Consider the following 16,948-nt stretch of genomic DNA (forward strand, 5'->3'; position numbering starts at 1 on the left):
CCTTGTTGCTCTATTATGGGAATCTTGCTTCTTCACTTCTTGGCTCTTAAAGTCCACTTTTGGACAAGAACTAACTGCTAATTATTGCTTATCACGTCTGGTCAAAGTAAAAGTCTACCAACAAATGGACCCAAGAAAATTTCTTCCAATTCCACCAAACCTTAAACCTTGTACTAACATAAAATATTTTCTAACAATATACTCTATTACACGTGTCCAATATCAGATCTTGTCCGTCCAAAGTATCCAATGAACTTTGGACATTCGTGTACTTGTTTTATTGGTTAATGTAAATAGGAAAACAACACGTAAGAGCTTCTCACTTTCTTCTTTTAGAAAAAAACCACATATTACCAGATTAGATTCACTTGTAGTAGACTTTCTATAACTGAATATGGTATATCCATCTGCGAACACGTGTCTACTATAGCCGTCTTAATTCCACGTTGCCGAAAATGTGAATTGCTTTGCCACGTTACACTTTGTGGTGTTCTAGTCTTATCCTAGCCTCATGTATTTATATTATACACTTCTCTATTTGTTTTGTTTTTCATATAGTAATTATTTTAAATCACGTGACACCCCCATATTTGTTATAGCTTCAACTTTCCATTCTAATTCCAAAAAATGTGCTAACTTCCCATGTGTAACATATTAGGTTGGCATATTAGCGTGAATTTTGGATTTAGGTATTGCCTATGATAGTATTAGGATTTTACTAGATGTTCCAAACTATTACTCATTCACTTTGATTTATTTAGAAGTGATGTCATTCCATCGTATATATTCAGATTATTTTTAGAATATTTACATATACATATATAAGAAAAATATTAGCGGAGTGATGTTGAATAAAACACCTTTGCAAAGGATGTCTCATATGCATGTTAGGGCTACATTGACCATTGGAAGAAAAAGGAAAAAAGAAAGAAGAAAATGAAATTGTGAAAGACTTTTTCTTGAACTTTTTATAACTAAATACGGACGATATATTCTTTTGCTTTTGTAAAGGGAATATATGTTTCCCTCCCTTTCTTCTTAAGATTAGAAATATGAGATTTTTGCTTGGTAAATTCAAATTATTTTGAAATATATACGCAAAGTAAGATCGAAATTAAAATTTTCGTGAAAAAATAATATCGAACAATTATAATAAATTAATATACATCTATGTAATGTACGATTCTAATAGGGACCTCATGTAATTATGACAAACTAGAGGCCTCATTCTTTTAAGAATTAATGTGTCTACTTTTTCTTTTTCTATTTTCACCCTCCATCGGGAGGGGGGGGGGGAGCGGCTTGGGTGGGAACTTACTATATAAGGAGCCTCTAGGGATCATGAAAAGCTACCATAACACCAAAGTAGTATTCTTTCATAACTTTGGAATATTTTCTTGTTTTTGACGACAAAACAGAACAGAAACATAAATATTCGACCAAATATCAGTTTGTTCTATATAAACAGCAAAAATGGCAGGGTCATCTGTGGTTTCATTAGATAGGAAGTCATCAATAGAGAATGAACCTAGAACTCTCAATCTTCATCAAATTCAGTTTGCTAGGGTAATTCCTCTTCCATAATTATTCATTTATTCTTCTCCTCTCTTTTTATTTCTTTAAGTTATTCTTTGTTGTATTTGTCCACCCTTTCACTTCAGAACTAATCTTAGTAATTTCATACTTATCTTTTTTCTAGCCATATTTTTCGTACTTATTGTGAAACTTGTTTTCATCATCATGGTCAGTAAGGCAATTTGTTTCTCTTGTTTGGTTGGAGAAAAAAGTAGGAAAAGAAAATTTATATCCATCTTTGTAAACAAGAGGAAAATAGCTGCACTCGGGGAGGAATTTATTTTACAATTTTCTTTCTTTGTGAAATGAAATTACAAAATGAAAAATAGCTTAACTCATTGCTTTCCATTATTTTCCACCATAAACAGATTTTTTACACATATGGGGACTCGTAGCACTCATCTTGTTTACAAATTTGATTTACTAGTAGTTCTTTTTTATGATATTGGACTTCGAACAAAGCTTAATGGTTCTTTATTTTTGAAGCAGGATGCAGCACTTTACGTTATAAATACAAGAGGTTTAGAAGAAGCTATGAGAATTTTCACAGAGGTAATTTCTCAATTCTCAAGCCATATTATTTCACAGAGGAATAATCAATGAATGTTGAAAACCGTTTAGCTTAAGATTACTTTGAACGACAAATCAATAATTGCGACCACTTGTCTCAAATTATCTCTCGTATTTTTTTAAAATAATTGTCCCAAATTATTTGTCATGTTAGTTCGAGACAAAATTAAGTAATTTTTTTTATCCTAAGTAGTAATTCTTCGTCCAGATGAAGATGACACGTAAATAGAGTAAATATTAAATAAAGAGAGTTTATATCTTATGATATAGATAAGGGTATAATAGTAAAAAAAAAATTAATTAATTTATTTTTAAAGGGGGTGTAAAAGAAAAATATGAATGTATCGTTAGAAAAATGATCGCGGGGGTGTGGGGTTTTTTTTTTTTTGTGTTGGGGGGGGGGGGGGGGTTAGAGGAGAAGAAGAGGAGCCAAAATGATAGTTGTAAAAGTTAGGTACTAATTAAGAGGAGAATACCAACAAAAAAAAGTGCGTGAAAATACAATATTGCTGAATAGGTTTACGTGTACTATTTTCATATTTCCTTAATTAGTGGTAGTTGATAAAGAAAGGGTCTTTGTTTATTTACGTAGTGTAATTGCATGGCGCAACTGGATTGCGTGGTTGTTAGTTGTTAACCACCTTATATCAATTTGCCAATTAATAAAAAGTTACGTGGTCCACAACACTTTGCTTTTGGCTAAGAATTATTTATGCATTTATTTTATACTTTGTAAATCCGGTGTTCTTTTTAAAAAAAAATTAATCTGGATTCATTCTTAATTTTTTTTCTTAAACAACTTATTTCCATGACTCCGGGCTTATAGTTTTGCTTTTACCGAGTGTCAATTTTTATATGACAAGTGCCTTTACCGGGCTTATAGTTTTGCTTATAGTATATTCGACTATCTGTTATTATCTTTTCAAATGTTTAACAGATTGAATATTTTTTTACTGTATATATAGTGACCTATTTGTTTTACGTTTGCCTTCACAGGGATTGGAACCAGTTGTTGGTTGTGTACGTGACAAGGACGAGGATATCATGATATATGAGGAATTGGAGAGTTCGTCACATCCTTTAATTAGAGACATTGCTACTGCTCCTTTTTAGTCTAAATTTAGCGTGATTACTATATCACAAACTTGAATTGGAATGAGTGGCTTTTTCGCCCGAGGCATTTGGTGTTCTTTTATTCTTTTTTACTTTTTTGTTTTCTCTGTACAAAGTATATATATGTATATATAATGCTTGAAATAAAACATGCTGAGTTGTCCCTATACCCATTATAGTTGGCTCATGGCTGGTGCTCCTAAGCGTCATGGAAAATGGCTGTCACCTCATCCATATTACGTATATAAACTCTATTCGAAAAATCATTAATTTCTAGTTTTTCATTTCCTTTTGATCTTGGCCAACGGGACTTTGATGATATTCTTTTAACGTGATCTCGTACTGTTCGCTTCAGAGTTTAAGAGTTGTGTTATTTTTCGTACGATTTTACGTCGTTAAGGGGCCGTCGTTTGTTCAAATGCAGAATATGTAAGAATTATAATCCTGGCATTAGAACCAGGATTATATCTGGATAACTTATCTACTTTCTATATGGGATAACTTGTATCAAAATTTCAGTATAAAAATGATATAGATTTTAGCTATTCCTTCAACTAAATACCGGGTAAATATAATCCATCTAATCCCTATAGCCAAATGGCCCCTATGTGATTTCTTTAGTCAATTTTCAGTGTGTTGCTTAACTGATTTTGCTACTCTTCCTCTGGTCAAAATAGATGTTCGCCTTCTCTTCTTGTATCACAATGACACCACACAATTTTTTTTTGTCAAAGGATGCTTGCTTATTGTTTAAGTCAATTCGAAAGGCTATAATTTCACTATTTGGACCGATCAACAAATTGGGATTACGTGTTACCATTATGCTCCAGTAAAAGGGCAGTCTGTGTTATTGCACAAATCACAATCCTTATTCTTTATTTCTATTTGCGTAAGATGTAAATGGATGTCTGATTTCGTCCTATTGGAGGAGGAAAGGAACATAATTAATTGATAAGAAAGTTAGAAACTTGCAGTGTAGGGAATGAATGATTCCTTTGGTGAATTGTAGCAGAGGCATAGACATTGAACATTCAGTATGAGTACCAATTGGTCTAAACTAAAGATATACTTCCTCAAAACATTTTTAATTAAGTCTTTTGAGTTCTGGCTCGTCTATTTTCATTCAACAGAGTGCATCTATTCATAATGGCTACAGCCTACAAATATCATTATCACTTCATGTCTCTCTTATTACGTTTTTCTCGATACAAACTGACTATACAAATGTAATGACTTTAGACCAGAGGTGCAGCCAAAGGTCAGTCACAAAACTAAGTAGACGAAGAACATTTGGTAGCATGGAGATGGTAATCTAAGATACAGGAATGATGATTACATAGTGTGTCCTATCAGAAAACCTGTGGTAGATGCCACTGATCTGATGCAAGCACCATGTTGTCACCCTTTCAAAACCTCGACCTCCTTTCTAGGAGCTCTAGGTTACATAATTTTACATGTACCACTTATGGAACCACAACCACATCAAATCAACCACTGAGGACTCGGAAATGTTTCCTTGTAAATGTCTCTCGCAGTTCTACCTGTTTGCTGGTCGAAACTGAGAAATCCACAAGCAATACAGCCTCAAATCATAGATGATAATGCTGATGCCTTGGTTGTGGTAGCACAAAGGAGCAGTCCTCTCTGGAAGAAATCCAACCATTCAGACTTACCAATTCAATCAAACTCACACATATGCATGCGGACTTGTATCCACAACGTTAAACATTTAGCCATGCCTTGGGTGATGTCAGTTGCTTCAGTAAGTTTTTGTTAATGTGGTATGATACAATTGAAAAGCCTCTCTTACTTGCAAGATCATCAATAAAACTGTTTCGTGCTCCACTAACGTGCCAATCCCAAATATATTGCTCAAGTGACTGCTAAATATTGATGCACCATGCATTGAGAGCCTACAAAAGCAATGTCCTCTCATGGTATCAACAAAAACAGAGACGTACGTGAGCTTATACAAGAAGACTATGCTTAATGTAATTGGAAAGGACCACAAGAGCTGCAAGATGGGAAGGTTACTCAATGAAGAATAAGTAACACAAGCACGAGGAACTGATGGCTAACTACATAGGAAATGCATTACCTATTAGCTGTGGGAGAAGCAAGTGTTGACGAAGCAAGACATCTATAGCAGATGATGCGCAGAACATACATGGCACAATCTCTTAGGTGACAAATGCAGCAGAATTAATTTAATTGAATGGATACGTAGTGACATTTGATGCTCTCCGAGATGGTCCTAGGGCAAGGTGGCTCTGCCGTTTTAATCATATCTGCATGAAGATTCCCCGTAGCTGAAGTAGGTCTTGGCTTTTCGAGTGCAGTTCTAGGCACAGTCTGCTCCATCATACAAGGGCATGGAGTTGGTTACAGCAACAAAAAGCAAAGTGCTCAGGGGCCAGGGCAATCTTGGACTTATCTGCTATTCTGTGGCGGGAGAAGTTTGAGGCATTAGAATCAGATCCCGACAATGTTTTTTCAACCTGTCAACAGGTTATCTAAAGAAATAGATAGTTGCTTGTCTATGTAAGAAGAATTATTTGTAACATTAACTTGCACTAAAACAAAAAGTATGTCATAAGCACTGCTTGACAAATATACAAACCTCTAGAAGGAATAAGACTCATTATCTTTCGTCCAATGCCAGTCAACAAGGATGTGAAGATGACACTGTCAATAGAAAAAGAATTATCAAGAATCTTTTATGGGTTCTTAATTTCAGCAAACTTTTGATTGCATATCTAAATTGAGTTTCAATTTGCAAGACCTAGCTTTAGTTTCGGACATTAGATTATGGGGGCACTACTGATAAAGTTTTATTAGTCTACAAATCAAAATTTAAAAAATGTCACTTTCATACGAAATGGATACACACAATTGTCTTTCACTCAAAAGCATAACATTGTTCCTTTTTTAAAATGATAATTAGAGAATTCGAAAAAAGAAAATAATAAATAAATAGCTGTATTTTTTCTAGCTAATTCTCCTCTCGGCCGTTAGTGGTGAAACTTACCGTATGCCTACGCCGGAAATGGCTAGGGGCAAGATGAAAAAAACTGCGAACAAAATTCAATTATCATAAGTGAAGATAGCAAAGGTGAATCGCAGAACAATTGAGAAGCCTGAGCTATTGGAAGATCTATCGGAAACAGGGCATATTTAATCGCCAACTGGGGTTCCAAACCACAACAATGAGGGCACGCACACTCCGCCGATAAGGGGCAATGAAGCTATAAGTGATGTACCAGGGAATAAGGACACTACAGGGACAGTAGCTTCTGTATTGGGGATAACTAAGCTATCTCAACAACTAGGGTTGTGAATAGCGGAGGCAGTGGAATTGTAATGCAATTGAAGGAAACTCAAAGCCCTAGGTCTGAGTTTGGAAGAGCTATTCCTCATAAGTTTCAGCAAGAGACCCCTACTGAAGAGATAATGAAGATTGATCAGACTGATGCTACCAAATGTGTTCCTACCTGGGCCAATATTGTCACCGGGAATAAGCTGGCCTCTAGGGGAATGAAACTGGACTTCATAGCTCCACTAATACTATAAGGGGAGATAATTGTGGAATTGAACCAAGAGGAGTTTGAAGAAGAAAATAAGTGGGAGCATGCTATTATCTTGTATGTCATTGGCAACTCACCAACAATTGGAGCTTTGAGAGATTCCTTACCGCTCAATGGAGGTTCGCACAAAAACCACAAATCTATTATCACAATGAAGAGGCAATTTTGTGATCCCGTTCAGCTGCTACTAGGAAAGGAATGAGGTATTATTCTCTGGTCCACAAACTATTAACAATAGGCCTGTGATAATGAAGCCATGGAGTTATGAATTTAATTTCTAAGATGAAGTGCTACGAATTGTGCCATTATGGGTGAGATTTCCCAATTTTCCGCTTAACTGTTGGGGAATACGGACTCTTAGTCGTATTGGTAGTGGCCTAGGCAAACCACTTTTTGCAGATGAGTATTACTTCAGTCACTCGTATCTCCTTTGCTCGAATGTTAATTGAGGTCGGCATTACAAGACCCCTGCCAAAAAAGGTGAAGGTGAAGGACCCTAGGGGAAAGATATTTGAGCAGGAGATAGTTTATGATTGGGAACCAGAATATTGCTCAACATGTCTAACCATTGGGCATGATTGTAAGAGAGTGATAGAAAGGAAGCCTCAACCTAAGCTAGCTAAAGGAAGGAATGTCATCACCAAACAGGTTTGGCAAAGGAGTGAATCAGAAGCAGATATTCGAAAGGTGACACATGTTCAGCAACAGGGTATACAAAAGCAACAGAAACAACCAGAGAAGGTAGCCAAGGAAACAGAGTTTCCTATTCAGCCAGAGAACAACAAAGAACAACCTCAAACAGAAGGGTGGAAAGCTGTTACAGGGAAATCAGCTGCTAAATCAAATAAAGTAGCGAGTAATGAAGGTGACAACATTGGCACAAAGAATGGATTTAGTCCATTAGCTGAGCCAACAGGCAATCATACTTTGCAGGGTTGTCAATCATTTGAAAGGGGACAAAGTAGCCAGATAGGAGCTGGGGATATCACATTTTCTCTATTCGTTCCAGTATGAGTCTGATTACTTGGAATGTAAGAGGAATGAATAAGTCCTATTAGCAAAAAGAGCTAAAAGGGGTTTTAAGGGAGAATTTGGGTCTTCTGGGGTCCTAATGTTTTTGACTTTAATGTAATAGACATAAGTGCTCAATGCATCCATGGAATGGTGAGAATTTATGCAACCAACTTGTTGTTTAATTTCACAGCTGTATATGGATACCACACAATACAAGATAGAAGGGGTTTATGGGAGAGACTCAGGGAGCTAGCAGGAGTACAACAGGACCATGGCTGGTAATAGGTGATTTCAACACTATATTGCATGTTGAGGATAGACAATTTGGGGCTCCTGTACAATAAGCAGAAGTTAGGGATTTTAGAGAATTTTTGTCTGATACTGGTATGACTGAGTTACAATACACTGGTAGGGACTATACCTAGACAAACAACAATGTGTATAGCTGGATCGATAGGACGATAGTGAATGCAGAATGGATGAACTTATGGCCTACTTGGAAAATTATAGTGATGGAGCCTTTCTTTTCAGATCATTCCCCTTTAAAACTTACTACTGAAGGGCAGCAGGGGAAGGGTGCTAGGCCATTCAAATTTTCAATTGTCTAGCAGAGCATCAAGACTTCTTACCATTGATCAAGGATTGCTGGGATAATATTGGTACAAATATGTGTATGAGGCAGATATGGTATAAGCTCAAGGAGGTGTAGCAAGATATAAAGAAGTTGAGCACAAGACAATTTACGGGGTAGACAAGAAGCTAGAAGAAATAAGAAAAAATATCCAGGTGGTACAACAACAAATGGGAACTCAGCTTTTACACGCTAATTTAATAGAAGATGAGAAGGAGTTAAGATCACAGTTAAAGAAATGGGGAGCAATTGAGGAGAGAATATACAAGCAGAAATCTAGAATCAAATGGCTTGCGTTAGAAGATTCTAACTCTGCTTATTTCTTTGCTAACATGAAGAACGGATGTGGGCAGAACTCCATTAGGAATTTACAGTCACTTCAAGGGGGATTGCTACATACTAAAGCTCATACAAAGGAAGAAGTGGTGGTTGTTTATAGGAGTCTTCTGGGCACATCTGCTGAATCTTTACCCACAATTAATCCTACAGTTATTCAAGATGGGGCTGTACTTAACAAAAATCAGCAGAAGCAATTAATCAGTCCGATTAGTAGTGAGGAAGTAGTTCAAGCACTTAACAGTATTGATGATACGAAGGCCCTCGGGTGTGACGGGCTTAATGCGTATTTCTTCAAGAAAGCCTCGCCAATTATAGGTGATGAAGTTACACGGGCTGTTCTACACTTTTTTTATACAAATGAGATGTTTAAGCCCATAAACTGCACATCAGCGACATTAATTCCCAAGGTCAAGAACCCTTCAACTGTCAAGGACTTTAGACCTATATTTTGTTGCACAACAATATATAAAATCATCTCTAAAATCCTATCCAGAAGACTACAGGGAGTTATGGATGATCTTGTTGATAACTGTCAGTCAGCTTTTGCCCCAGGGAGGGAGAGTCATTACAGACAACATTATTATGGGGCATGAACTAGTTAAAGGGTATTGAAAGAAAGGTTTACCACCTAGATGTATGATCAAGCTAGACATGCAAAAGGCGTATGAATCCTTGGAGTGGGTGTTCATAGAACAAATACTTATTGGGTTGACTTTTCCTGATAAATTTATTAGATGGATCATGAGTTGCTTGAAGACAGTGTCTTACTCTATTCTTGTTAATGGGATGCTCAGTATACCATTTGATGCCAAGAAAGACCTGAGGCAAGGGGATCCATTATCCCCTTCTTGTTTGTACTAGCGATGGAATATTTAACTAGAGTGTTGAAGACCCTAAGACAAAAACCAGATTTTAATTTCCACCCTAGATGTAGTGAAATGCAGATAGTGCAATTGGGCTTTGCTGATGACCTTCTGATGTTTTGCAGGCGTGATGTGATAACAGTCAAACTGATGTATGACTGTGTCCAACAGTTTTCATTGGCTTCAGGATTGATAGTTAACAAAGTCAAAAGCTCAATCTTCTTTGGAGGGGTGCCCGAGGATATTAAAATAGAGGTTGTTAGCTTGCTGGACTTTCCTCAAGGAGCACTTCCGGTCAGATATTTGGGGGTGCCAGTTCCAAAAGATTGACAGTAATGCAATGTCAGCCTTTTTTTGACAAGATGGTTGGAAAGATTACCTCATGGACTGCGTCCTATGCAGGGAGAAGTCAGCTCATTAAAAGTATTTTGTTCTCCATACAGACTTTCTGGTCACAAAATTTTGCATTGCTTAAGAAGATTATTACATTGGTTGAGACTGTATGCAAGAAGTTTTTGTGGGCAGGTGGAAAGGACTTGAGCAAGAAAGCTTTATTGTCTTGGGACAAAGTGTGTTTACCTAAGTCTGCTGGTGGACTAAATGTGACAGATATAGCATTGTGGAATAAAACATCAATTTGTAAGCATTATCGGAATCTCTGTAAGAAGAAAAGATAAACTATGGATTCAATGGGTTCACACTTATTATATAAAAAGGAAAACCTGTTTGGGGAATATGTGCTAAACAATCATCGTGGATGGTAAACAAAATCCTTAAAGCCAAGGAGTTCTTGAAGCAAGCAAGCATTTCTTTTGATGAGCTAATGGAGATACAATAGTTCTCTATCAGGAAGTTGTATATAAAGCTAAAAGGGAAGTTTCAAAAGGTACCATGGAAGAGCCTAGTTTGTAATAACATGGGATGCCCAAAATGGATTTTTTTGCTGAGAATGGTGGCCCATGGAAGGCTGTATACCAGAGATAGACTGGTGAAATGGGGAGTAACGGGTTATATTATATGTCCTTTATGTGTGTAGAAGATGAATCTGTAATCCACTAGTTCTTCAAGTCCTCCTTTGTTGCTTCAATATGGAATCAATTGCTTAGATGGCAGGGTGTTGATAGACAGGCAATGGGGTGGGTGGATGAGCAAGCATGGGCAATCCAGTTCATGAATGGTGAAAATGCCAAGGCAGAGATCTATAGAATGAGTTTGGCTGGATGTGAATACTATGTTTGGCAAGAAAGGAACCAACGGATATTTCTGGATAGAAGGAGAGAAGATGCTACTCTAGTGAGACAGATTGTTCAAGACGTACATGTTCGAGGTGCAGACAATAGAAGAATAGCAGGCCAATTGAGAATAATGAATTACTATCATTAGTTTCTGGTAGTTATGAATGTAGTAGTTATGACTGTTATAGATTTTGAAGTTTTGTAGTAGGGTAGATTGTAGAGTGGCGCATTTCTGCCTACCTTGAGGGTTTTTAGAACTGGTTGTAAATACTTCTTTTTCCCTGGTATATAAAATCTCTAATTACCAAAAAAAAAATATCAGAGAATTCATTGATAATTCACCAAGATGGTGTGCTAATTTTAAAAAAGTGTCATAGTATTTGGAACATGGGCCTCATGAAACCTTAATATCAGCTTGGATATTCATAGCACCAGTTGGGAAATCAATTGTTTCCTAGATCAGTAAAGAAATGAACTAAAATTAGAAAGGATCTAAAATGTGAGCAAAAACAGACAAAATTTAGGAGGAGGCACAGAAAAAGGGAGTATACTACATGTATCAGAAAGGCTTACAAAAAAGATTACCATAGAACCATCCACCAGCTGCCTGGATCCTTTATCTTCACAAGCATTAGCAACTAACTCAAAGCACATGGAAGAAATCTGGACCCACAATGATGAGTCAGTTCCTAGGAATTAAAAAAGAAAAAAGGAAAAAAAGAAATTTTAGCAATACATGTTAGAAGAGGAAATGAAATTGATAAAAACAATGAAAACATTCACATAAGTTCCCACAGAAAGTAGAATACAGAATGTAAGTTCACGAGGGGACTTCTGTATTCTCACAACGAGACGAAAATTATTGGAGGTTTAAGGACTGAAAATGTGAAACAAATCTTTCAGCACTGAAGTTTTTAGATAACTGCTTAATGTTGAGGACAATGCAAGAGCACTAAGTTGCTATCCTGATTAACGGATCAGAAAGCAAACAGGGGGAAAAATAAAACATGCATGGCTTTCTCATGCAGATTGAAAATGCAAAATCATATGATAAAAGATGAATACTGAATGCCATGCAACTAGATGATACAAGAAGTTCAAAAAAGCAACAAAGGATGGTTAAGGTGGCAACATGCTGGAACCGGTCGAAGATTTTAATGCAAGCACCTAATATTTCAATCTCCAATACTATTGTCCGGGACAGCTCCCCTAGCTCTTAGAAATCACATATAAGGGTATTAACATGTTGACACAACCCCATTTCCCCAAAAATGAAGGAATAGGTAAAACAGGATATAATTGAGAAGAACGAATCATTTAAGTTTCAAAGATGACAGTCTAACCCAATGTGCAGAAGTGTGTCGTTGCCATGACTCCGTTATGTCTTTAGAAAATCAGACAGGTGCCTTTTACATGTCCAGCAGGTGCTCAGGCAAGTTTATAGCTTCTTTTGCATTAGAAACGTGAGGTTGGGAACCGACCAGATGAGTGTCCGAACCTTGTGTCAGTTCATTTCATTCTTGGTTCGCGCTTGCCGATCTCCGGGGAAGCAAATTAACTAAAGAAGTATATGCAACTTCATCTAAACCAACTCCTGTAAGGGAAATACGATCTAAAAGTGAAAAGGCTTCTTCTACTTCCCCTTCCTTCAGAAACCCCTTCGTCAAAACGTTATAGGTGACAGAATCAGGAGTAATTCCCTTCTGTACCATCTCGGCGAAAAACTCCTTAGCTACTTTAACTTTACCAGCTTGGCAATACCCATCAATAATGACTGTATAAGTTATCTTATTAGGTTGTATATTGTGTGATGACATTTCCTGCAAAATGCTCCTCACTTTATCCATCTGACCCAATTTACAATAACCTCCAATCAATGCCGTATAACAAACAACATCAGGTGGAACTCCCTCCGTACGCATTCCATCAGTAAGGTTCATCGCGTCCTCCATAAGCCCGATATTGCTCATGCCATGTATGAGAGAGGAATAAGTGACAACATTTGGTAGAATACCCCTACTTCTCATGTCATCGCGAAGTTTAAGGGCTTCTGTCACATTCCCGTTTCTACAATTAGCTCCAATAAGGGTGTTATAAACAATTATATTTGGGACTAAGCCTTGTCTGAGCATCTCATGGAAAAGGTCTCTGCCCTTTCCAAGTTTATCAGCTTTGCACAAACCATTTATTAAGGCCCCATAGGTATAAATATCACAGACAAGTCCCTTGCTTCGACATTCATCCCATAGCAACAGGGCTTCATCTATTTTACCCTTCTCACCAAGCCCATGTAGCAGCACATTGTAAGTTGAAATGTCAGGTGCACTTCCTTGCTTTACCATTTCTTCTCTCAACACAAAGGCACCATCTAAGTTTCCGTCTTTGCAAAATGCACATATAAGAGTATTATACGTCATGCTATCTATTTGAACACCACTATCTAGCATCGCTTTCAGCATCCGAACAGCCTCTTGTATGTTACCAGCTTCACAAAGCCCATGAATTAGAGCATTTGAGGTCACTGTATTGGCCGTGAGCCCTTTCATCAGCAGCATATGCCAAAGCTCAACTGCTTCTGAATGCTTCCCTTCCTTGCAAAGACCACCAATTAATGTGGTCAGCAACCCATCATTTGGTTTCAAACTCCTTAATATCATTTCCTTAGTAAACCGTAGTGCAGAAAAAAACCTAGAATTTGTACACAATACAAGGATAACATTATTAAATGAACCAGGATTTACGCTCAATCCATGTAATAACATCTCCTCTAAGAGTTCTTCAGCTTGACTAGCTTGATTTACCTTACAAAAGCCTTTGATCAGTGAATTGCAAGTAATCGAGTTGGGGAGAATTCCTTTTCTTAACATTTCATCCCTTACCTTTAAAGCTTTCTGGATATTTCCTGCTGAGCAATGGCCATTAATGATGGTATTGTACATCACCTCATTTGGAACAAGCCCCTTGTTTGACATTTCTTTCAACACACAATCAGCTTCATCATATTTCTCAAGTTTCATCAGACAATTAATAATTATGCTATAAGTGACGATACTTGGCTTTACACCATTTAATATCATTTCTTCCTTCAGACAGAAGGCATCTTCTAAATTACCATTCCTGCAAAGCCCGTGAATGAGGTTATTATAAGTGACAACATTTGGCATGACACCCATGTTTTCCATCTTTCGAAACAACTCCTTCGCTTCGTCCACCCTCCCTCCTTTACAAAAAGCATTAATCTCAGTGCTAAACAAGTAAACATCAGGTTTAACACCATCCTTCAAAACTCCAAAAACCTCATAACTCTTCCAAAGCTCATTCTCTTTCACAAGAGAACTCAACAAAAAGTTACAAGTTTTCAAAGAAGGATACAACCCCCTACTCGCCAATGACCTGAATACATCCAATGCAGCATCAAACCCAACATTCTTGAATTGGGTACAACATAGATGAACCAAAAGATCAAATGTCCTAACAGCAACACCAAAATCAGACAGGCGACTTAACTCCGCTAAAGAAACAGCTACCTCTACATGCTTTTGTTGGGGACAATCAAACAATGCAGGTAGTTTCCCATCAATTAACCTTATCAAAAGCAACCTAGCTGCATCATCATGATTCGAGGCAACGAGCAAACGAAACAGAGTACAATAAGATTGAACACTGAAACTAAAACCATAAGAACCGGACGCTAGATGGAAAAATTTCAAAGCATTCAATGGTTTTAAAGATGAATGAATTTCCAAGAAAATAGCATCAAACTGCTGTGGAGTCAGATGGGTCAGCAAATCTTTAATCTTTAACGAATCTACATGTGGGTTTGAGAGAACTGAAGTAACCCATTTGCGCAAATTCAAATCAAATACCTTTTGCTGTTTACTTTCTGAGCTGGGGTTAGGCTGCTTAGAAGGTGTTTGATGTAATGTCTCACTAATTTGATCTGAAGAAGCAGTAGAAATCACACAGGTCAAAGGACGTTTGATATGTGAAAATATAGCAATCGTTTTGGGAATTTTCAATCTTCTTACGTCCATCTATATTACTATTCTATGTATAAAATTTGTATAAGAATCAGTATTCATGTGTATGAGAAGAGAAATACGCCTTTCTGAAATAGGGTTTAGATGGAGATGGAAATAGAAATGGTGGCAATGATGCCATGTATGTGGGTTGTGTTGGAGGAAGAAAGGCCACGACAGTTCAGGTAGTTTTGCCAATGGCGTAGAGGGTTTAGGTAGTTTGAACGGAGAACCGCAGACTCGGGAAACTTTTGGGCCTCTGAATGAAAAGGCAAACTAGGACCAATAGCTAGGTTGTTTCGGGCTTGTCCCTCAAAAATATGTATCGGGCCAAAAAAGGTGATTATTTGCATCTATACCCAGTTTTTGGGTCACAGTTTAACCTATACCCGCTTTATAAAAAATAATTGCAAGCATATCCACTTTTCGGGTAAATTCAGGCATACGGGTCAGAAGTAACAAAAATTTATGTCTGAAGTTTGAACTTCAGAATTTTTTGCCTGAAGTGTAGCCTTATCAAAGCAAAACTTCAGATATTTTTGCTTGAAGTTTGACCTGACTTGCAAAGGTAATCACGCAAAATTCAGTTCATAGTGCAAGGGAAAACTTCCCTCATTTCATAGTGCAAACTTCAGACAAATTAGTCTGAAGTTCTTCAATTTATAGTGCAAACTTCAGGAACTTCAGTTCATAGTGCAAGGGCAAACTTTAGTTTCCCCTCACTTCATAGTGCAATTAGTCTGAAGTTCTTCAATTTATAGTACAAACTTCAGGAACTTCAGTTCATAGTGCAAGGGCAAACTTCAGTTTTTCCTCACTTTATAGTGCAAACTTTAGACAAATTAGTTTGGAGTTCTTCAATTTGTAGTGCAAACTTCAGGAACTTAAGTTCATAGTGCAAAGGGCAAATTTCAGTTTTCCCTTACTTCATAGTGCAAACTTCACACAAATTAGTCTCAAGTTCATCAATTTGTAGTGCAAACTTCAGGAACTTCAGTTCATAGTGCAAGGGCAAACTTCAGTTTTCTCTCAGTTCATAGTGCAAACTTCAAACAAATTAGTCTGAAGTTCTTCAATTTGTAGTGCAAACTTCAGGACAAATTAACTTTTCAGTGTAACTAAGAGCTGGTTTGTCACGACCCGAAATTTCCACCTTCGGACCGTGATGGCGCCTAACATTTCACTTGCTAGGCAAGCCAACGTTAGAATAATATTAACCAATTTTTAAACAATCTTTAAATTATTAATAATCAAGAAACAAATGCGGAAGCAAAGTTTGAAATATGGTGAAATAATCCATAAAAAAGTCGGTGTCTAAATACCATCCCAGAATTGGTGTCACAAGTGCACGAGCTTCTAGAATAAATATAAATAAAGGTCTGAATAAAATATAGTTGTCTGGAAATAAACACACAGCTAAAGTAAAATAGATGGGGACTTCATAACTGCGTCGCCATGCAGTTATACCTCAAGTCTCCTCCGGTAGCTGAAATCCGAGCAAGTCTATGGTACGCCGCTGGGACAAACTCCAAAATCTACACAAGAAGTGCAGAGTGTAGTATCAGTACAACTGACCCCATGTACTGGAAAGTGCCGAGCCTAACCTCGACGAAGTAGTGACGAGGCTAAGGTGGTTCACTTACATTAACATGTACGCAATATTAATAATAACAACAAATAATAGAAATAAATCAGGTAACTCATTTATAATAATTGAAGCTAACTCAGCAGTCATAATCCATTATTATTTCAACCAATTTTGTTGCAACGTGCAACCCGCTCTCACAATATATTCACATTCAATTCTGTTGCAGCGTGCAACCCGCTCTCCCAATATATTCCTTTTAATCAAGTCTGTCATGTATTTATTTCAATCAAGTATATATAAAGAGTTTTAAATAAGTCTGTTGCGGCGTGCAATCCGATCTCCCAATATTGACTTTTTAATAAGTCTGTTGCGGCGTGCAACCCGATCCTCCAATATGGACTTTTTAATAAGTCTGTT

The 16,948-nt window shown here is 37.1% G+C and overlaps 2 protein-coding genes across 14 annotated transcripts; one reads left to right on the forward strand and one right to left on the reverse strand.

Moving 5' to 3' along the window:
- Positions 1 to 4,309: 4,309 nt before the first annotated feature.
- On the reverse strand, positions 4,310 to 15,197 carry LOC104099300 (pentatricopeptide repeat-containing protein At4g19440, chloroplastic). Of its 13 annotated transcripts, XM_070175241.1 has the most exons (6): positions 12,268 to 15,197; positions 11,510 to 11,613; positions 11,328 to 11,378; positions 5,879 to 5,943; positions 5,357 to 5,756; positions 4,310 to 5,171 (listed from the first exon to the last, which is right to left on the reverse strand). In XM_070175241.1, exon 1 carries the CDS (start codon positions 14,956 to 14,958, stop codon positions 12,439 to 12,441), a length of 2,520 nt encoding a protein of 839 aa, XP_070031342.1. In that variant the 5' UTR covers positions 14,959 to 15,197; the 3' UTR covers positions 4,310 to 5,171; positions 5,357 to 5,756; positions 5,879 to 5,943; positions 11,328 to 11,378; positions 11,510 to 11,613; positions 12,268 to 12,438. The 13 variants fall into 13 exon arrangements, with proteins under 13 accessions (XP_070031342.1, XP_070031345.1, XP_070031340.1 ...); XM_070175244.1 differs by lacking the exon at positions 11,328 to 11,378 and having other exon boundaries at positions 5,357 to 5,943; positions 11,510 to 11,587; positions 12,268 to 12,310; positions 12,380 to 15,197; XM_070175239.1 differs by lacking the exon at positions 11,328 to 11,378 and having other exon boundaries at positions 5,357 to 5,943; positions 12,268 to 12,310; positions 12,380 to 15,197.
- Positions 9,478 to 10,366, forward strand: LOC138893044 (uncharacterized). Its single transcript, XM_070176813.1, has 3 exons — positions 9,478 to 9,680; positions 9,815 to 9,983; positions 10,133 to 10,366. The coding sequence occupies exons 1-3, from the start codon at positions 9,478 to 9,480 to the stop codon at positions 10,364 to 10,366; spliced, it is 606 nt and encodes a 201-aa protein (XP_070032914.1).
- Positions 15,198 to 16,948: the final 1,751 nt, after the last annotated feature.

The sequence above is a fragment of the Nicotiana tomentosiformis genome, chromosome 5 (assembly GCF_000390325.3).
Source record: "Nicotiana tomentosiformis chromosome 5, ASM39032v3, whole genome shotgun sequence".
NCBI classification, from domain to species: Eukaryota; Viridiplantae; Streptophyta; class Magnoliopsida; order Solanales; family Solanaceae; genus Nicotiana; species Nicotiana tomentosiformis.

What these genes read in the sequence shown, in the direction of transcription:
- LOC104099300 (XM_070175244.1), bottom strand. Translation starts at nt 14,958, where the DNA reads ATGGACGTAAGAAGATTGAAAATTCCCAAAACGATTGCTATATTTTCA.
- LOC138893044 (XM_070176813.1), top strand. Translation starts at nt 9,478, where the DNA reads ATGCAAAAGGCGTATGAATCCTTGGAGTGGGTGTTCATAGAACAAATA. An exon ending in CCATTATCCCCTTCTTGTTT is followed by an intron (nt 9,681 to 9,814) that starts GTACTAGCGATG and finishes GATGTTTTGCAG; the next exon opens with GCGTGATGTGATAACAGTCA. An exon ending in TTCCTCAAGGAGCACTTCCG is followed by an intron (nt 9,984 to 10,132) that starts GTCAGATATTTG and finishes TTCTCCATACAG; the next exon opens with ACTTTCTGGTCACAAAATTT.